The sequence below is a fragment of the Hippoglossus hippoglossus genome, chromosome 15 (assembly GCF_009819705.1).
Source record: "Hippoglossus hippoglossus isolate fHipHip1 chromosome 15, fHipHip1.pri, whole genome shotgun sequence".
Taxonomy (NCBI): Eukaryota; Metazoa; Chordata; class Actinopteri; order Pleuronectiformes; family Pleuronectidae; genus Hippoglossus; species Hippoglossus hippoglossus.
The window spans coordinates 12,870,825-12,891,905 of record NC_047165.1 but is presented as its reverse complement, the minus strand read 5'-3'; the positions used below and the strand labels follow the sequence as shown (position 1 = coordinate 12,891,905).

The following is a 21,081-nucleotide window of genomic DNA, read 5'->3' as shown; positions in this document are numbered from 1 at the left end:
GCTCTGCTGTCACACAGTGGTGAATTCATTCAATTACATCCTGAAAATGTCACCTGCTGCAAGTGAGTGTTTAAGAGACAAATAGGATGGGAGCAGGTTTTTTACTTTATTTAAAACAAGAGCAAGGTTGATTCATCTTTGTTTATTGGTGATTTAATGTATTTCCGCTCCATAAACCCCTGTAACTGATCAAATGTGAAACAAGACCTATTGCCAGTGTGTAGGTCATGTTGTATGGTGTGTGTTTAGTTGAGGGGACACTCCTTTGTCTTGTCTGACTTCAGCACCACCGTGGCAGAGCAGGTCTGCTTATTCACAACAAGCTCACACTCGTCACTGACTTCGACCTCACCTGGATCAGGGAGCCTGACAAACACAAAAGAAGATTATTACTCCAGGGTGAAAAGAAAAACAAAACACAACAAATAACTTTCTTGTAATGATTTTGGACTAAATGTGGAAGTTCTTAAGGAATGGGATGAGAAATTGAATGGTTGTTATAGTTTTTCTCAGGGGCTAAAGACAGACTGGTCCGTGGGAGAGCAGGGAGAGGGAAGATTTAATATATCTTTTGGGCTTTTTTTTGTATCAGAGCTTTATTATTCCCAATTCAACAACTAACTCAAAGGACATATGTTAGTCTTTTATTTAATATATATTCAACATTAATTCTCATTTCTCACTGGTGCTCCACAGGGGTGTTGCAACAGGATAGTCAAGGCAGACAATTGCCTGAGGCCAAGAGCTGAGAAAACGGCTGATTATATTTGTCCGAATCAACAATTGAGTAGAGCCCCCCAGGTCCTTCTAGCCTGGGGACCCAAAAGTCATCTAAAATTCCCCTGGGGCTCCCTGCATGATTTGAGAAAGGAACAGTATATATTTATATAATTGTAGTGCTGGATCCAGTGGTGGGTTCAGGAGGGCACTTGCCCCAACTGAAATCTGATTGGCCCCTGAAGTACCAAGTTAATAGACTAGACACATACAAACAATAGTAAAAATAAATAAGACAATATGTCGAGAATTTTTAATTTCCAAGCCATTTTAAAGTACACATCAAGGAACCTTTTTCAAAATTCATTGAATGATGTGTGGCTTTGCTCAAAGCTAGAGAGCTAACAATAAACCAGGAATGACTTAAATGTTCATCTTACTGAATCAGGGACTGTGCATGAATGTTGGACATATAATTAGCCCCTCTGAGTAAATTGTGGCCCATTTATGGCCCCTGATGTAAAAAAATCTTAGATCCACCGCTGGTGTCGCATAGAGTTATGATATAAGACCAACGTGTTTTAATGAATATAGAGCTGAAATTTGACTTAACTACACTGTTAGGTTTGGAGGTTCCACTTGAAGTTTGAATAATAAATAAGGTCTGGGTCATTCCATGACAAATGATCACGCTTTTCGGCAGCACTGTCACAGATCTTAATGAAAATTGGCATGCTGATTTGGTCATGTGAAAAACCAATGGAATTGGAATGTCATATGTCATAAATCTCAATTAAGGGAGTAATTTTCATTAACATCTGATTTAATTCTCATCAGTGCACACACTTATTGACACTTATTGACACACATCACCTTCTGCCTGAAGCAGAATCAGCTGTGCACTAAAACCAGAGATCACCACGGTGTATTGTATGGAAGAACACGCAGCATGCAGCTGTCTCCCTGCATTTCCCCTCTGCAAAGAACTTGTTTTTGGATATTTGACTGTGTGACCTTTGGCTGAGCTGTCTGGAGGAAACAGACCTCCCTGGCTGCTAGCTTAAAACACACCTGATCATGAAAGTCATGCGCTGGTGGAAACGTGACAGACATCTCATCTATATATCAATATGATTTCAAGAAACCTGTGGGTCTAACAAGGTCTAACCGCCCCATAAATCCAATTTATTACATTTCCCTCAGAAATACCTGGAAATGAAACCTAGAAAACATGTTTGTCAAAGAAAAATAAGAGTTTTCATTATTGTAAATCAAAGCATGAAAGTCTTACATGTTACAGCAGCTCAATCCTTCCTCTGTGCAGGAGCATGCGATGCAGTCTTTGACCCACTCAGAGCCAAAGTCCTGCTGCTTTCCGTCCTGATCCACACACCCTGCATGTGAAGAAAGAAGAAACCACAGTTCAGAGAAGCAGTCGACCCAACAGTCACACTGTGCATGAGTGACCTGAAAGGTGTTAAGTAAAACACAACAGATGGATGATGCAGTAACACTCGATGAAGAAGAACTGAATGCTATAAATGTTACAACTTTGAGCAGAAAGAAAGTTTCCACTCAACTCTGTTGCCGTTATAGCCGACTCACCTTTTGGGGGGTTGTTCAAATCTTTGATGACTAATTCTTGGAAGGTGCAGTCAGAGTGGCACAGGACAACCAGTCCCAGAAGACAAATAAACACGCGGAGCAAAGCCTACAAGAGGGAGTAAATCCCAAATGTACACATGGTTAATGTTTTATGGTCTATGTAATGTATTTATGCAGTTCTCGTTAATTAACTTTATTTATTCAGCACATCCTTTTAAGATCTCTGGAGGACTGGAAGGGAATCAGTTAATCATGGTTTCATCATCACCTAATCACTTTTTTCTTGACAAAAGTAAAAATCCCCTGAAAGGAATACAATAAAACACTCTACTGTCAGTGTCAGTACATTTGAACATTTTGGCTGTTTGCATGTACAAAACTGTAGTTTGCCATCATCATATATGATACTATACAAATTTACACTTTTTATATCATGCCAGCAACATACAACACTGTTAGTAAAAATAGGATTATTCCTTTTAGTCTGATTCATAAGGATTTGATAAAGGTTAACAGCAGAAACAGGAGCAACTTAAAAATATTATCTGTAGTATTTTGATTTGAGAAATAATCTTAATCATATGTGGATGTTTTTGTTTTTACAAATTAATTTATCCTTTTGTCTTTCAGTATCCAAATCTGTATTTTTTTCTTACACTGCCACCACCAGCACTGCAAGTACCACTACAACCACTGCTACTAATGAAAATAATAGTAATGTTTTCATTTATTTTTATCTAATTTTATTAACAATCCAATGCATCATTTTTTGACAATGACAACTTTTGACCATGACATATAAAGTTCAACAATGATGTCTTCAAAGCCCACTATACATTATTAATCCACATCTTAGTTGATATTTAGACACAAAGTAAAGCCCCAATAGTCCCCTTAAATTCAATGAAGCTGCACACGTTCATAGAAATCGTGTGTAGCGATTTCTATTAACAATTTTTTCTACTACAAGATCCATGAATTTATCCCTGGGAAATTTGTGAAAATGTAAAAAAATGTCCTAGAGGTAAAAACTTAAAGCATGATGTAAAACCGGTTGATTAAAGGATTGAGATTTGTAAAATGGTGTAAAATACGTACCATTCTCAGACGTGATGTGACCCAGTCTAGGGGAAGGTGATGTGCATAATAACTGACTCTAGTGTTGGCTTTATATTAGAGGTGTGCCCCCTGCACTATGATAATATCTGAATAGTGATGTGATACTGATATTTGCTTTAAGGTGAGGAATATTTGTAAAGCCTTAACCACATTTAAGACACACCTCACTTAATCAGGACATTTTCACTGACCATAAACACGTTCATTTTACAACGTCACAAGGAAGCTAAAATCCACTTTATTAAATAAATACAAAAAATTATTCATTGAAAAAAACTGATTTCTTTATCTGTAAACTTTTATTGTAGAGCCAAAAAGACAACAGAGCACTTGCATTCAAAATAAAACAACAAACTGTAAACGATTATTAAAAAATATAGTTTGGATCGACCAAGAGATCCTAAACAACAAAGTATTCACTTTTTATTCTTTGTTATCTAACTGTTTGTCCACAATTGCATTAATGAAAAGTCAGTCTTTGTGCAACAGAGAGAAACTGGACGACAGAGGTTTAAACAAACCCCAGCTTCATCATTAACACCCTGTAAACAAATAGGCTCACTGGCAAAATTGAACATTGCAATAGATGTTCAGATATTTGGTTTGGATAAGTTGCGAATGTATAGGAAGCACAGTGTAGTGTCCCAGAGGTGACACCAACAAATACAAAAAAGCTTTAGAAAAATAAATTGAAAAATTAAGTGTGAATGAAAATAAAACAGTTTTTATCTGAGTGACTGAAACATCCTGGTCTGTCAGTACAGACCAGGATGCGTTTTTTCCTGTTGCACAATCAATATAAACGTTCTTCCTTTGGTAGCAGCGACCAAACTGGTGTCACATCTACTTCCAGCTAAACAACATGAAACTGTCATGTTATGACAACTCCCAGAGAATGACAGCTGTGTTCCTACATTAAATATTGAGTCAAGCTCACAACACAAACCACGAGTGAACCTTAAACATCCCAAAAGTGGAATATGTATAATCAAAGTGATTATTTCAAGGCAAATATGTATTAAAGGAAATGTCTGTACCTGCAGTAAACCACATTTATTTTACTTTATGTTGCAGTGTATAGTTTAATCTCAGAATAAATTAAAAGGGAATAGTTTACAGTTTGCTCTTGTTAGGTGAGACATGTCCATTAAGGCAACAGTGTAAAACCAACACATTGTGTTTTTACAACAGGTTTCATGCCAGGTTATTATTTGAGGAGCAGCAGTGAGTCAAAGTGACAGGTTGCCATTTTTTAATCTTTGGTTTTTAGATGGTTTAATACAGACGTTTAGTGCCAGTAGTTACATTTTGTTACCTTTAAACAGCCAGGGTAGTGTTGCTAAGCTAAGCTAACCAACTGCTGGCTTTAGCTTTATATTTATTAGACAGACATGAGAGAGGACAACAAACTGTCAAACTTCTCCTTGAAACATACGATTATTTAACAAAATAAAGATTTATGCAAATGAGGTAAAACAGAAGATAAGAAGCAGCATGTCAGGTATAAAGTTTCTAATTCAGGCTGTAAATGTTACAGCCCATGCACACAGCAGCTGCAGCTCACTGAACGTCTTACTCTATCCTATCAGAGTCTTCATGTAGGCGGGTTTGTTGAACGGCCAGTGATACTGGTTGGGGACGGGTCCGTTCACATTGCACTCGAAGAAGGAGAACATGGGGAACCAGATGCGTGCTCGCCGGCTGTGTTGGTAGGCACGGGTGTTGGCTAGAGTGTGGTAGTAGAGGAAGAGGCGGGTGGTGATGTAGAAGGCGATGAACACGTCGATGGAGTAATGCTCGTGGGCCGCCAGGATGAAGAAGATGCCAAACAGGTTAAGCACCCAGGATATGGTGTGAATCAGGTTCCAGGTTCGTGGCGTGTCTGCAATTGAAAGGAACCGTTAAAGAACAGGTTTGGTTAAAAGGATTAAAGGCCAAATGAAGGGCTATTGTTTGTGCAGTCAGCTGTACTGACAGGTTCATTTAAAAAAAACTTCACTCAAGCAGCAGCAAATACAGCATTTGTTTGGGATTACTTTCTTACTTACACATTAAAAACTGAAATTATGTAATTGCAAACATTTAAAAAAATAACTTATGCCTACAACAGGATCCAATGGGCTTAAAGCTGAAAACCACAGACAGGGATGTGTAATCAGAAAGTATGAAGAGACGTGCTAACACATGAAGCCCAACTCCAGCAGCTTATCACATCCTCTAAAACTCTTTGAGTTGCACTTAATTACATTTCCAAAAGGTTTGTCATTAAAGAAATTCCCCTCATGGCATTAAAATGTCTTGAATACACCTTCCTTCCTCATTTTGTGACTGAAGCTATGAATATGTGAATATAGCCCCGCCTCTTCTCCCTGTCTCCCCACCTCCACAGCGGTGTTTGGTGTTTTAGGTTTGTGACATCACAAACCCTGGTTGTTTGAATCAGTTTTTTCCAGACTGGCATTAGTTTGCAGTGTTATGCACATATGCTGAATATTTTTGTAATATTACAATGTCGATATGTTTAAAAACTTTTTCACTGGAGGGGAATACAATATTTTCATTGGAATTTTCTAATAAAAATAATGGAGAATAATAATAATAATAATGTTTCTATCCTCTAACAACTGTCACATATACTCTCAAACTATATATTCTGTAGTTAAAGGAAAGTAAAAGTATAAACACTCACATTCAGTTACAAAAAAGTTGAGCATGGTTATGACAACCGTGTGTCCGCTGAACATGTAGTCTCCACATGTTTGCACACCAGTCAAGGTCATGCCAAACCCACTCCAGATCGCGAACGCCCTCTGTATCTTCTCCCAGGTATCACCGTATGTCTGTGAAAACAAGAGCCTCCAGTTATCAGTCAGCTGTTCAGCGGTTTACAAAGGGAGGACACAGAGTCAAGATAATCTGTAACAACTGCTGAGAACTGAGGAAAATAATTGCTGACTACTCAAGACTGGAAAATGGCAAACATGATCTAATCTGCCCTGAAGCTCGGGTGTGTCCTCCCCACCTTGCTGGCACACTTCAGGTGCTGCCCGGGCACGGAGAGCGAGGTGACAAACATGGTGCAGCAACGAAGCAGAAACACAGTTCCTATTAAAGAACACAGCCGCCTGAAGAGAATGGATCTAAAACAGAGACACAAAGCAGAGTCTGGACTTGAAACAATGAATATCTTTCCATTAAAAACTACATACAACAGTGCAATACATTCTACCTAACACTGCTAAGTGCAGTAACTTATCTGTATGCGATGTCTTGTGCAATGTATGTGGTGACTCTGTTTAAGGGAATATTTATATTTACAGGAATTCTTTGTATATTTATATGAATTTCTTTTTTCCTCTTTGAGAATTCTCCTTTTTTCTATAAGGTGTTGTGTGTGAATACACTATCAGCCTGATAATAATCTTGTACTTGGAAATCTATCCGTCCATCCACATAGACGGATGGATGTATGGATGATAAATGATAGATAGATCCATCACACTGCACACTGTTACAATACAGTCAGAGAATACGTGGAACAGTGGACTACAGTACCTGTGTTTGTGAAGCAGCAGGATTACCATAAACATATAACACAGGATGAGGCCACACGCTTCGGCCATTGCAAAAGCCCAGGGGATTCTGGGAACGCTGTGAAAATACAAAAACATCTATTTTATTAAAATATAATCTTAAAATAGATATACACTGGTGATTATCAGTGGAATACAGACAAAAGTTATGAAGTGTATACCTGTCCAGGAATATATCAGGCAGTGGTGGGTATGTCCTCATGTCGGGGACCCGCTCGTGCACAAAGACCATGACAACAGACGTGAATCCGAACACACAAAACACATATATGCAACTCATGACTGTCTTCCACACTTCTGGGTCCAGTCTACCAGCCAGGTGCTGCCTATACCTCCAGTTGGAGTGTGTATGACACAGTGTCGCTCCTAAACCGTATCCAGATCTGTCGCCATTCCTAAGCCGCAGCTCAGTCCCATTAAACAAGTGATCAGCTCCGTTATACCTCCTCTCTGCTCCGTCACATCCCCACTCTCCTCCTTCGGAGCCCGACGAGAGCCCAGAGGGGTGGCTGTCTGAATGCTGCAGGCCCAGCTCCTCCAGCTCGGCCTGGTTCTGTCTCTGGAGCCGGCGAAGGGCCATGGTTAACCTCTTGATGTCTCCCAGCACAGTCAGGCCCAGTGGTGGACCCCGCAGGTCAGCCTCAGTCAGAGCCAGCAGGCTGGGCCCATCCAGGCGGTGCTGGCTGCACAATAACTCCACATACTCCCCAAAACCTTCCTCCTGCAGCCACTGGGCCACCTGCTTACAGCTCCAGACAGCCACACTGTCCTCTGACGGAGCCATGCCACTGCAGACACAGACAGAAGAGCAGCAAAATGACTTGAATGATCAAGTACAACACTTCAAATGAGTCAAAGACACAAGCTAGAAAGTACAGACCTCTGCAACATCCTGTTTTAACTGATGACGACAATTCTCCAACATCTGATAACACTGAGTCACTTCCTTTTTCACCTCTTGATTTCATTAGTCTCTGTGACTCTCCGCCCAGTTGTTTAAATGCAAATCTGCTGTAAGTCTATTGTCGTTAATTTTACAATTTGCATCCTATTGATCACAACTCCCTCCCTAATCAGACCCATTGTGTGTGTCTGTAGGCTCATCGTGCATAATGTATGATTAAAGTGATTGATAAACATTTTGTTGATTATCACAGTTTCCCCAGAGTCAAAACTGACTAACTTCATCCTACAAAATCTATTAGCGATTCAATTATTGATAAATTGATCAGACAATCATTAGCCAGATATTTTGGTCTGTTAATCAGTAAATCTGTAGTTTTTTGTGAAAATATTCCAAACATCCTCTTTCCAGTATCTCAAACATGACATTCAAGATCTGGTAAACAGAATATCTTTGGGTTTGTGTACTTTTGGTCTGATAAAATATGTAATCTGACAACATTATCGTAACAATAATTAGTTTCTCAGATTTTAGGGGCCAAAACCACAAACAAATTAACTTTACTCTAATAAATCACACAACAAGTGATAAATTCTTAAAGCTGTCACTATATCAGCACAATAACACAATCACAAATACGTATTGTTGAGACATGCATGTGGTTAAAATGTAACACTGACTAATCAGGAGTCAGTGCTGCGATAATCTGCTGTGGCGGATTATTTGTGCTCCCATTCAACGTGACCCAGGACTGAATGCCGAGGGCTACTTAGCGCTCTTACATCATCAGTGCTCAGGTCAGTCACTGAACACTAGAGCAGCGGCTTATAGTGTCCGTCTGCTGACACCGGGGTCCTTATAAGGCAGGTCGAGGATTTGTGTGTCAAACCGAAACGATGAAGAAAGTGTGACTGACCTGTCTGTTACACCTGTGTCATTTAATAATAAAAATAATTATAAAAAATACAGCGACTCACTAACCGTTCAGGGTTTACACAAAAGCAGCAGAATAGGTTTTTCTCCAACAGTTAGAGTCGAGCACTGGTGAATCAATCTTTGCTTTGCCTTTTATCATTTTTGCCCTTTGACTCTCTGATAAAGTCACTGCAGTGCTGCTCCCCACTGCTCCAAAGGTCTGCCAGGTTCACCAGTGAATCGCTGTGGGAGGCTGAATGTGAGCGATAACCCCCAATGCTGACTGGATGGTAAACACAGATTTAAAACTACCCAAGTAAGCTGGTTTCAGATAAAGGTAAAGCCAGAGGTATCACTGACTACAATGAGGTATTAGTAAATGTCCAAACACATACATCCAAAGTAGTTACTTGAACTGAACTACAGACTACATAACCTCTGTGATTACTTTCTGAATCTGGGAAATACTCCACTTGTTTTAGGTTGTAGCTAATGATTATTTTCATAATCCACTAAAACGCTGATTATTTTCTTAATCGCTTGATTTGTTTGCTCCTTCCAAAACCCAAAGATATTCAATTTATCACAGTGAAAAACAAGAAAAGGTAGCTAATCCTCACCACAGCTAAAACTAGAACGGCTCTCAGTAGCGCACATATCTCTGCCAAGGCCCAACAGTCTCCTTAAAGTTAATCAAGCTGCCCCAAAGTTCACACACTCATTGATATCAGTCCTCTAAATGTGCCAGATTTTTTTCATCAAGATCCATGAATTATTTCCTGGGAAAATGGCAGAAATGTTAAAATATTCCCTGTCACGTGATGTTATAGAAAGTGAAAAAAGAATTCCTGGATGTTCCCTCTGATCTGGATCAGCACTAAAATGTAATGGATACTTCCCTGACCCAGATTATATCACTCCACCAAGTTTCTGTTAATTAGTTTTAATCTTGCTTTCAAACAAGCAAACCAACAAACAGACAACAATTGATCATTAATCAATTGATAGATGGAAAGAAAATCAATCAGAATTCTTTTGCAAAAAAGATCACATTTCTGAGTGTTTTAAGTTCTCCTCATGTGTGCTACAATAAAGTGTGGTATAATAAACTGAATATCTTCGATTTTTGGATATTGGTCAGACAAAACAAAGACATTGGATGATCCCTAGAATCCCTAGAAGATTAATCAGTTATGAAAATAATTAAATTCAGTTTTAGTCCTAATCCCAACATATGAAAAGATGACATGATCAAATGTTTGGTATCTTTGCTTGATGAATAACTCAATGATTTATGATTTATTCTACTAATCAATCAGACATTTAATTTCTAATAATAATAATAATAACTTTATTCATACAACACACAAAAACAAAGCAACAAGGACACAGAATCACCTAAAAGCAGTAATTGAAAATAAGAGGAACAATAAAAAGAAGATGGCCTTACATAAAAGCAGATAAATACTAATATATAGAATAAAAGCAATAAACCATAAAAGCGTGAGGGTTATGTGCTCACATCAATACTACTCTGATATATTTTTCTAGTCTGAATTGTTGTATTCTAGTCATATGGTGTGACTCATGCAAATATAAATATATGTAAATATATTCCAGTGAACCAAACCATGAGAGTTGATGACACACTTTGTTATACACTATCAACACAACAAATCATGTGGCGACACGCTGCCTCTGAAGGATCCTGACAGAAAAACTATTCAGTGACAAGCTGATCAACTGATCACATATTGACATGTGAGAGTTAGAGTGACTCACCTCAGCTCGGTTCCCTCAGAGAGACACAATACTTTCTATCACTCTGACAGTAAAGTCTGTAGATTGTACTGGCAGCATGCTGCAGCTTCTCTGGCCTCAGGCTTTGACTTGGGGGGGGGGGGGGCGTGTTGGATTCATAAGTGCCGTGTCAGCCTGTTTGTCTGGTGGCTTACAGTGAGTCACACACACACACAAAGCTGAAGCTCTTCAGTGTGTGTGTGTGTGTGTCTATCTATAGTTATGAGGGCCAATTTTGGTTCAATACCATCATTGTGAGGACATTTTGACGTTGTGAGGACATTCTGGCTGGTCCTCACAAATTGTGTTTGAGGGTTAAGACTTGGTTTTAGGGTTAGAATTAGGTTTAGGTTGGGTTTAGGTTAGGGTTAGTTGTGATGGTTAGGGTTAGGGTAGGGGGTTAGGGAATGCATTATGTCAATGAGTGTCCTCACAACTATAGAGAGACGTGCATGTGTGTGTGTGTGTGTGTGTCAGTAACAAAGGCCTCACAGTGTGTTCAGCACAGGGCCACATTGTAACATCACACTGCTTCATGTCAGCATGACATCACCTTTTGGTTTTCATGGTGGTTCGTCAAGTTTAAACACAATTTTCTTCACAAAACCAAAGAATGGATGTGTTCATGTGCAATAGAGAACAACTGAAGTCCCAGAAAAGTACATTTAGTCATTTCCCAGTCACTTATAATGGTTTTAGTTGCCTCTCTTACCAGAAATCCAGTTTGAGGGAGCTGCCAGAGGGCGTAGACAGCCTGCCTGCTTGTGTGTCACTTCACTGGTGGAGAACTTCTGCTTCTTGGCCAACATGCTTCTGACAACCAGGCAACAGCAAACAGGAAGAGAGCCTAGTAAACAACAGCAGGCAAGAGGAGCTGCTGGCCTCAAGCAGGACTGCAACTGAAAACACACTGACACCTGCTGCTCACATCCAGGACAACTGCTTCATTTCATTACCAGGAACACACTGTTGCCGGTGGCGGAGGAGCACTTTGGTCAATCGCAGTTGTTTTTAAATGTGCTTTATAAATACACTTGAGTTAACTTGCTCTCTGATTTGAAAAGAAAACCCCCAAGAAATCTGACTCTGGTTTCTCATTGCTCTCACTGTACTTATACATAAATAGACATACAGCCTGTAACGAGGACAATAGAGTTAAAGAAGGGTACAAGAAGCAAAAGATGTTATTTCTCTGCAGAAGAAAAGGCGGATTTCCTGAACTATTGGTTTGAATAATAAAAAAAGCTCAAGCTGAAATGTAACAGACTGAGTGAGAGCCTGCAGACTGGAGTGGTCAAATTGCACCACCGGTTTGTGACCTTTACAGGAGGAATGAGGTGCTACTGAAGCAGAGATCGGTGTCATTTAGCTTTTAGAGACAGGACAGAGCAGTTTATGACCTTAAGACTTGAAAATGTCCGACAGAGAGTTGATCACAGGTGCTGTCTCAGACAGAGAATATGATACTGAGAAGTTGGACCTTGGAGAGGAGGAGGAGGAGAAGTGCACATGTGTGACAGCAGAGAAGAGAGAGAAGACCCCGTCTCTCCAGGAGCTGGAGGAGGTTTTACACTCCGCTCCACGCTCCTGTCGCCATGGAGATGAGGTGTGGCCGCGCCTGTATCTGGGAGACATGTGAGCATCCTGTGGCTGATTTAAATTCACCTTATGTGTGTGTGTGGATTGTTATTGATGCATGAAATGTATTTGTGACAGGGTCATGTCTCATGACAAGTTTGGGCTGTGGCAGCTGGGCGTCACTCACGTGCTGAACGCCTCTCATGGTAAACTGTGCTGTAAGGGCAGTGATGATTTCTATGGAACCACAGTGAAATACTATGGAGTCCCAGCCAACGACCTGCCGACGTTTGACCTTTCACCCTATTTTTACCCTGCGGCTGAGTTTCTTCACCAGGCTTTGACATCAGGAGGTAGCAGCAGATACTATGTGTAATGTAATGATATAAGTTGGGTTATTTGTCCTTTAAGCATCTCTTTCTTTGAGTGTTTAATGATTTCCAGGAAAGGTGTTGGTGCACTGTGCTGTGGGTGTGAGTCGCTCGGCTGCATTGGTCCTTGCCTTCCTGATGATTCATCACCACCTCAGCCTTCTGTCCTCCGTACGCTGCGTGCAAGAGAAACGCTGGATCTTCCCAAACAGGGGCTTTCTGCGACAGCTCATAGCCCTGGACCGAAAACTGCAGCACACAGATATGAATGAGCCAAAATAAAACAAGGCAAGAAATGTATAAGAAACTTGACTTGTGGTTTGTGGCTCTTGAAGACGTTTCACATCTCATCCAAGAGGCCTTTTCAGTTCTAACAGACTAATGGGAGGTTTCAGGTATCTAATCTCTCTGGGTCTTCCCCTATGGTTGCGTTTCAACCCCAGGAACTTTCCCCTGGAGGCGGGAACCTTTGCAGCAACTCCTTGAGTTTCAACCACAGGAACCTGGACCCTGGGGGGGGGGAATTAGTACTCTTTAGAATGGGCATGTCTTGGAAATAAGTTTTCACGTTATCCTATAGATTTGTTTTCTTTTTGTCTGCTAATTCACAAATAAAAATCAATTAATCAACTTTGCAGATGGGTTTTGGAGAAAACAGCACTCTATTCACTGTATGTGCAGCTCTCCCCTCACTCGTCCTCCTCTGATGTGACCTCAGTCTGGTCATCTGGCATCTGTGAGCAGACCGGTCAATGCAGCAGCTCCATTAAAACACTCCACATCCAGGCGGAGAGAACACTCTGAAACACAGGGAGCTAATTTGGGAAGCGAGCGGCATTCGAACAACCACCTGCTCGCGTCTCTCACCGAGCTGCGGACTCTGGTGTCGGAGCTGGGACCGAGAACAGAGAGAGCAGTGCTGGAGTCTGTCAGAGGAGCAGGGAGAATGTCAAGGAGCAACCAGCCACAGGACCTGGTGCCCATTAAAGAGCTGGAGCTCACTTTGGATTCCTGCACTCTGGAGCTCACTGCAGTAGATGAAGTGTGGCCCAACCTGTACATAGGAAATGTGTGAGTGTCTAATGTTTGAAGGAGGGGCGACATTGCTCATAGAGAGATTGCTGCATTGAGAGGCATTGATCTGTGTTGGTCTCTTTGTTTTCCAGGGCGGTGGCACAGAACAGAAAGACGTTACATAAGCTGGGCATTACTCATGTCCTGAACACCGCACACTACAAGCAGGGCAGCATCGGCGACCAGAGTTTTTACGGGAACACCTGTGTTTACTTTGGGATCGCGGCTGAGGATTCAGAGCAGTTTGACCTCAGTCAGCACTTCAGACCTGCAGCTGACTTCATTCATAAAGCCCTGAAGAGCAAAGATGGTAAAGTACAAGAATGTGACACCCACAATGTCCCATCAAACACATTTGTCCTGTCTCTCATTCTGCATCCTGCTCTACAGGGAAAGTACTGGTGCACTGCATCATGGGAGTGAGTCGATCGGCCTCTTTGGTCCTGGTGTACTTGATGTTGCGGCAGCGTCTCCCTCTGAGAGATGCTCTGAGGCAAGTCGTCCAAAAAAGAGCCATTTACCCCAATCGCAACTTCCTGTCCCTGCTCCTCAAGCTGGACGATCAGCTGACGTTCAAACGAAGGTTGTGTCCTCTTCTCTGACGTCTGTCTTTCTCATAGTATGAGTCGCCTCAGGGCTCCATTCCACTCCATGTCAATTGGTGCTGGCAGTGTTTGTAAACAATGATTTGTTACCACAGTGAGAATACTGTAGACAGTGGTGTGTGGTGATATTGAAATTCCATATTTTTATTTTCCCTGCTGTTTTCTTCAACTTTTACTTCTGGCTACAGCAGCAATGATGATGATGTGTTTTTACATATTGTAAATACTGAGGTACAGATTTGTTTTTCATTTTCAAACTGTGTTCAAATGTTTCCTCTCAGTGTTGTCAGTCCACAAAGACACCAAAATGTCCACAAGCTTTGTAAATACATCTTTACGATTGTTGTCAATGTCCATTAAAGACATTTTCCGATATTTCATTTGGTTTCTATGGTGATAAAATGACTAACAAAGAACTTCCTTACATCTGTTTTATTCTTTGCACGTTACACTTTTTCAACAAAGGTTTCCTTGATAACGCCCCTTGTTATTCCTCCTTGATTTCTTAAAACTATTTGTTTTTCATTTCAGTCAAATCATTTTGGATGAACAAGAACAAGTTTGCTGATGGAAAACTCTTTCCCCTGTTTTCATGTAATCAGCTGTCGCCTTATAAACCTGACAAAAATAAGCAGTAGATTGATATTGTACGGTTACAAGTTTTCAAAAGAGAGACCATTTTTGACAAGGTGAATAACATGGTCTTTCTAAAAGGATTTGAGTTTGGACTCAATGTTCGTCTCTCATCATTCACTGAAACATACATTTCCACAGACAATCCTTGTGCAAAGTTGTCAGTTGTTTTTTAAGCGTGCATGGCGTCATTTTACAAGGAAAGCCGCCTCTTATTGGTTGCATGGCTCTTCTGTACGTCCTAACTCCTGCAGCTTATGTTCAGTATCTTACTGAGGCTCTTATATTCTTCCCTTTATAGTTGCCTCAGGCATTTCCATTACCACATGGATCAATGTTGTAAAGACAAAACTGAGGAAGCTGTGGTGTTCACAAGTGTTCATGCAGTTTGCATTGATTTGCAATCACAGGTGTAATTACTTTGTTTGGCCTGTTGTTGTAACCTGTTTGATTTTAAATTCTTCACAAAATCAAATAACAAATAATACAATTATTGTAAAATGCTACAATTCTCCTTGATTTCTTACACAATAATTCATGGATCTTGATGAAAAAAAATCTGGCAATGTTTAGGAAACTGATATTTGTAAGTGTGTGCAGATCAAAATAAAAAATCTGGATCTAGTGACTTTTAATGCGATTTCATAAGGGGAGTGTTGGGCCTTGATATGCACAAAATGAATTCAAACTCATAACTAAAGAATTAAATAAAGTAAAGTAAATAGATCACTGTACCTATCACGTATCTCAAGCACAAATGTGCCTTTTGCATTTTCTTCTTTCTGCAAAAGTTATTCTAATTTGATTTAAAAGCCCTTGCATTTTTTATTAAGGTAAATAATTCAGTATTTTGTTTCAACATAGCTGTGCTTAATGTCAAGGCTTTGATCATATTTATTAAAGGAGCAGAGCAGCAGTCATTATACGGCTCCTGCATGGTGACTAACAGAGACACACACAGTGGAGTATTAAATAACGGTCTGTCGTCATTATGGAAACTCAGCAAGTGAGCTCAGGTTGACGGGGTGATGCCACATTGTTGTACAGAAGACAGACACTTGAGGCATGTGGTCAAAACGGATTAGATGTGTTAGAAAGTGCCTGAAGACAGTCTGTGGGATGTGTTTGTCACTGATGAGTGTATATGATTACACAGTTATAAAAGGAAACAGGCTATGGTTGCATGTGTGTGAGAAGGAATAAGAGCAAGCGTGGTAGAAGAAGACGAGTTGTCACTGCCTTGAAGTGAGGTGAGATCAGGATGTCACCTCTGCCTTTACATTTTTTTTAATTATTGATTGTATGCTTTATGATATGGCTATAATATTTGCATAATTTTACAAATGTTTACAGACAAAATTTCATATACTGACAGCTTAAAAAACAGGTCTGTGTGTGTGTGTGTGTATGTGTGTGCCAGTATGTCTCTAAGGGATCCACCATATGCACCTCCTTCTGTCTCCGAGCTGCAGGCGTTTCTGCTGTCAGACAGAAAACCTACTGGACATGCCAATCAAGTCTGGCCAAACCTTTACATAGGCAACGAGTATGTTCACACACACACACACACACACACACACACACACACACACACACACACACACACACACACACACACACACACACACACACACACACACACACACACATACACAGACGCAGTGCATCTATATAAATATCCTGAGTCAATGTGATTGTGCTTTAGGGCGGCGGCTCGTGACAAGGCCACGCTCCACAGTCTGGGCATTACTCACATTGTAAATGCTGCTCACGGACCCCCCATCCCGGGCCCCGGGCCCTGTTTCCACGTCAACACCGGCCCGCGCTTCTACAGAGACATGACGGTGGATTATTATGGGGTGGAGGCCGATGATGCTACAGAGTTTATCCTCAGTCCTTTCTTCTACCCAACAGCACGATACATCCGAGCTGCGCTGGCCATGGGAGGCAAGTCAGTCACACTTAGTTATCTCCGTGTGTGTGACTGGATTTACCCTCAGTGTCTGTTAAGTAAAGTGCACCTGTACAGTCTAATGCAATATAACGAAACTGTGCATATATATATAACGCAGAGACTCTCCTAAAGGTGTTAATTCACTTATATGTTCTAGCTGAAGTCATAGTTAGTGAGGGTGTTGTAAGTTATTAAAACATGTTTCTGAGGACAAATTAGAAACACATAGTAATATAATATAATCCAGTACAACACCACCTTTAACTATGACCCCAGCAATTAATAATCACAGTTAATGTGCTGTCCCAGGACGTGTGTTTGTCCACTGTCTGATGGGTGTGAGCCGCTCTGCGACCTTGGTCCTGGCCTTCCTCATGATCATTGAGGGCCTGAGCCTGCAGGAGGCCGTTGCTGCCGTCAGGCCGCACAGAGACATCTGCCCCAACCCAGGCTTCCTGCAGCAGCTCCGCAGCCTCGACATGAGCCTGGAGAGGGAGAGGAGGAGACAACGACAGGCCCAAACACTGTAAACACACCCAGAGACACACACAAAATCATAGACATCAGCATGCACACACATACACACACACATCTTTATTGCTGCAGAGGTCATTTAACCCAGGAGGAGGAAACACCATCACTGACAGAGCTGAGGCAAATCCTCTGGACGGACAGGAAGCCGGTGACACCTGTCAATCAAGTCTGGCCGAACCTCTACATCGGAGACGGGTGAGTAAGAAAATCACATCGAGAAACTTAGAGGATAATTATATTGAAGATATTTCAGTGAATCAGCTTGTTTGTGTGTCTGCGTGTAGGTCTGTGGCGCGAGATAAAACCGCGCTATCATCTCTGGGTGTAACTCATGTACTGAACGCTGCAGCAGGTCGACACAGGATCCACACAGGTCAGCAGTTTTACATTGACCTCGGGGTGGAGTACCATGGTGTCGAAGCTGCAGACCATCCAGAGTTTGACCTACGACCTTTCTTCAGGCCGGCTGCACAGTTCATAGACAGCGCTCTCAAGAAAAATGGTCAGTCTGCAAACATGACAATAGGAGCCAATATGATGCACTTTCTGAGGAAACTAAAAGGACACAAACTATGATTTATGATCAGAAAAATAAGAGGGAATAGGAAATATCAATGTTGACACTGTTATTTATTAATAGGACTCCAAATAAGTTACTTCATCACTTCCGTCACTCTTTTCGTCATTCTAAACACATGATCTATTTTTTATCCTCTCTGCTCCTTCATCTACTCTCGTAATAATTACTTTAGGTTAATAATAATTGTTTTCAATACAAATTTCACAAATATTCTTATTTAATTTGTCGTATGTTTGGTAGAAAATTCTAATACAACAATCAACATGTCTTCCAGGGTGGGTGTTTGTCCACTGTGCCATGGGTGTGAGCCGCTCCGGAGCACTGGTTCTGTCCTATCTGATGATCTGCCAGGGCCTGTCATTGGCTGAGGCCATCGTCTCTGTGTGTCTGAATTGGAACCCATAAAAAAAATGTAATAACAAAACTCAATTGACAAATAGAAATGTCGTCCCTCTGTCTGGTAGCTTATCTCCTCCCCAGAAATAAAATGTGAAATACAACAACTGAATGCTTTAAGTTTTGTGACTCTGGAAATAACTGATCCCCACACCTGTCCACACATTAGTGACATTCCTGTGATGACAATGATGCCACATGCTACTCACTACACTTTTTCTTGTTTTCTGGCATCGTGCCTCACTAATCTGTGTCTTCCTATACCAATATGGGCTGAAGGAAAGTAATCACTGTCACATTAAAGGGATCAGGTCACTTTAGGAAGGTCGTGAGAAAGCATCTGTGTGTGTGTGCGTCACGTTGATGAGGTCGGGTGTTGTCGCCCAGCTGCCTAAAAATATCATCTTAAACACAGAGCCCGAGAGAGCAGCAGTTTCTATTCAAGATCTGTGTTTCAGTCTTCGTGCTCACGCTGCAGACACAGGTCTCGGGTTGATACACAGTCACATGCACACACACAAACACACACATGTCCACTGAAGACAAGCGGAGGAGCTGGTTTGTGATCATACTGAAGAACAGATAAACAGTCAACAACAACTTCTAACACATACAAGAAAGAGGTGAGTCATTTTTTCCTTATAGTATTTGTATTTTTTAGGCCTCATAGTTTTATTTATACAGACAATATCTGTGTAAATTATCCTGACACATCTCAACAATGTTTCATCTCAAACAACTCGACCTGAGAACGATGTGTGTGAAGAGTTTGGATCAAGAAGAAGAATTTAAGTGTCTGATACAACAGAGATGTAGAATGGAACTTGGACTGTGGACTTATTAGCCGATACAGTCAAATCAAATTTAATACAGATTTATCCATATGAAAGTGAAAGAAAGAAAGAAATTAATTAGAACCGATAAATGAATAACAAGTAAATAGGCAAATTGTGGGATTTGTTGATAAGTTTCTCAATAAATTCATTACATTTTTAACTAGTCTTGTCTCACATATGTTGTTTTGACAGGTGTTTCTGAATTTATTGCTTGGTTTTACTTAATTTATTTACTTAATTTATTTATGATGTATTGTAAGGTGTCCTTGGTTGTCTAGAAAGGCACCGTGACATTTTTTTATTATTATCATTATTATTATTATTATTATTATTATTATTATTATTATTATTATTATTATTATTATTATTATTATTATTATTATCTATTACATAGAGTAATAATCTTAATCTTATCTTAACTTATCTGTGAAGTTTTGCATCCATAAAACCCCAAAGTGCCACAAATACTGGACTGTTAGATTGTTTTATAAAATATCTTAAGAGAAAAAAAGCTAAAAAGCTAGACCTGGAAAATGACTGCAGCTCTAACACTGTATATTGTGTTAATGCTGCATCTACAGATGTGCAGGTGTGTGGATTTCAGGGATGTGTGTGTTTTCTGTGCGGCAGGAGTGCGACATGTCGTCCTGTGTGGTGAAGTCCAGGAGTAAAAACCCGTACACCGCGGTGCAGGTGGACCCGGACAGTGATTACTTCACACCAGGAACATTAGACCTGGAGCAGCTGTTCTGGGCCGGCAGCATGGCTCAGTATGCACATGTGAACCAGGTGTGGACCAGCGTCTACATCGGGGATGAGTGAGTAAACTCAGACACAGATACATTCATATAGGTGTAGATTAGGAGTTTCAGAATTAAAGGATCATTGTGTAAGATTTAGGTGAAAGGGCTCTTAAAAATTACATCTGAAGTTGGTTCTCTCTGTGGAGGCTGCCATGTTTATTACAGTAGCCCAGACTGGACAAACTAAACACCATTTTAGTTCTTATGTCAACTGAAGGCTACCACAGGTTCTCCTTCATGTTTGGAATGGGAGGGTGAGGGGAGGGATATTCAGCTGCAACATGCAACTTCACCATTAGATGTAGCTAAATTCTACACACTGAACCTTTAACAATGAGTCTGTGTGTTATATGAACACAGGAAAACGGCTCTGGAACGGCCCGGCCTGAGGGATCTGGGTATCACACATGTGCTGAATGCTGCAGAGGGGAAGTTTAATAATGTGCTGACTGGTGCTGATTACTACACTGACGTGAACATCCAGTACTTCGGTGTGGAGGCCGACGACAAACCAACCTTCAACATGTCCCAGTACTTCTGCTCTGCGGCCCAGTTCATACACGAGGCCCTCGCTCACCCAGAGAGTGAGTTCTGTAGGAAACGCTTTGAGATAACGTTTTGAGATAACGTTTTGAGAAGAAGCCTTTACTCTTCTTTGTTTGTAATCAACCTTTGCTCTTTTACTTTTGTTCCAGACAAGGTGCTGGTGCACTGTGTGATGGGTCGGAGCAGGTCGGCCACTCTGGTCTTGGCGTACCTGATGATGAAACAAAGCCTGACTGTGGTGGACGCTATTGAGCACGTGCGACAGCAGCGTTGTATCCTGCCCAATCACGGCTTCCTAAAGCAGCTCAGAGCCCTGGACATCACACTACAAGAGGAGAAACTCAGAGTAAAAAGACAGATGCAAGACCAAATGTAGATGATATATAGATAATAATCAATCTCAGGTATTTAAATGTTCATCAACCATTGTATCAATAAACTCTGTTTTTTCATGACTATGTCAAGTTCAAATGAAACATTTTTTCTCAAGGACCCAGTGTTGTTTTCTCATCATCAGC

At 40.8% G+C, this 21,081-nt stretch overlaps 6 protein-coding genes across 9 annotated transcripts; 4 read left to right on the top strand and 2 right to left on the bottom strand.

Annotated features, from left to right (window-relative positions):
- Positions 1-87: 87 nt before the first annotated feature.
- Positions 88-3,495, bottom strand: LOC117776002 (beta-microseminoprotein). Its single transcript, XM_034609653.1, has 4 exons — positions 3,421-3,495; positions 2,323-2,428; positions 2,009-2,111; positions 88-366 (listed from the first exon to the last, which is right to left on the bottom strand). The coding sequence occupies exons 1-4, from the start codon at positions 3,421-3,423 to the stop codon at positions 246-248; spliced, it is 333 nt and encodes a 110-aa protein (XP_034465544.1). The 5' UTR covers positions 3,424-3,495; the 3' UTR covers positions 88-245.
- A 1,220-nt stretch (positions 3,496-4,715) lies between these two features.
- On the bottom strand, positions 4,716-11,475 carry LOC117775985 (sphingomyelin synthase-related protein 1-like). Of its 2 annotated transcripts, none has more exons than XM_034609627.1 (6): positions 11,366-11,475; positions 7,196-7,822; positions 6,997-7,092; positions 6,464-6,581; positions 6,131-6,281; positions 4,716-5,323 (listed from the first exon to the last, which is right to left on the bottom strand). In XM_034609627.1, the coding sequence occupies exons 2-6, from the start codon at positions 7,816-7,818 to the stop codon at positions 5,019-5,021; spliced, it is 1,293 nt and encodes a 430-aa protein (XP_034465518.1). In that variant the 5' UTR covers positions 7,819-7,822; positions 11,366-11,475; the 3' UTR covers positions 4,716-5,018. The 2 variants fall into 2 exon arrangements, with proteins under 2 accessions (XP_034465518.1, XP_034465517.1); XM_034609626.1 differs by lacking the exon at positions 11,366-11,475 and adding an exon at positions 10,636-10,760 and having other exon boundaries at positions 5,019-5,323.
- Positions 11,476-11,982: 507 nt separating this feature from the next.
- On the top strand, positions 11,983-13,417 carry LOC117775999 (dual specificity protein phosphatase 13-like). Of its 2 annotated transcripts, XM_034609649.1 has the most exons (4): positions 11,983-12,288; positions 12,370-12,584; positions 12,676-12,890; positions 13,284-13,417. In XM_034609649.1, exons 1-3 carry the CDS (start codon positions 12,068-12,070, stop codon positions 12,882-12,884), a joined length of 645 nt encoding a protein of 214 aa, XP_034465540.1. In that variant the 5' UTR covers positions 11,983-12,067; the 3' UTR covers positions 12,885-12,890; positions 13,284-13,417. The 2 variants fall into 2 exon arrangements, with proteins under 2 accessions (XP_034465540.1, XP_034465539.1); XM_034609648.1 differs by lacking the exon at positions 13,284-13,417 and having other exon boundaries at positions 11,984-12,288; positions 12,676-13,107.
- Positions 13,418-13,509: 92 nt separating this feature from the next.
- On the top strand, positions 13,510-15,369 carry zgc:153981 (dual specificity protein phosphatase family protein). Its single transcript, XM_034609650.1, has 3 exons — positions 13,510-13,673; positions 13,769-13,986; positions 14,067-15,369. Exons 1-3 carry the CDS (start codon positions 13,549-13,551, stop codon positions 14,276-14,278), a joined length of 555 nt encoding a protein of 184 aa, XP_034465541.1. The 5' UTR covers positions 13,510-13,548; the 3' UTR covers positions 14,279-15,369.
- Positions 15,370-16,335: 966 nt separating this feature from the next.
- On the top strand, positions 16,336-17,398 carry LOC117775615 (dual specificity protein phosphatase 13-like). The gene is made up of 3 exons (XM_034608943.1): positions 16,336-16,460; positions 16,620-16,861; positions 17,178-17,398. The coding sequence occupies exons 1-3, from the start codon at positions 16,336-16,338 to the stop codon at positions 17,396-17,398; spliced, it is 588 nt and encodes a 195-aa protein (XP_034464834.1).
- Positions 17,399-18,805: 1,407 nt separating this feature from the next.
- LOC117775998 (dual specificity phosphatase DUPD1-like) lies at positions 18,806-21,021 on the top strand. 2 transcript variants are annotated; one of them, XM_034609647.1, is made up of 4 exons: positions 18,806-19,001; positions 19,845-20,032; positions 20,378-20,601; positions 20,713-21,021. In XM_034609647.1, exons 2-4 carry the CDS (start codon positions 19,854-19,856, stop codon positions 20,937-20,939), a joined length of 630 nt encoding a protein of 209 aa, XP_034465538.1. In that variant the 5' UTR covers positions 18,806-19,001; positions 19,845-19,853; the 3' UTR covers positions 20,940-21,021. The 2 variants fall into 2 exon arrangements, with proteins under 2 accessions (XP_034465538.1, XP_034465537.1); XM_034609646.1 differs by lacking the exon at positions 18,806-19,001 and having other exon boundaries at positions 19,743-20,032.
- Positions 21,022-21,081: the final 60 nt, after the last annotated feature.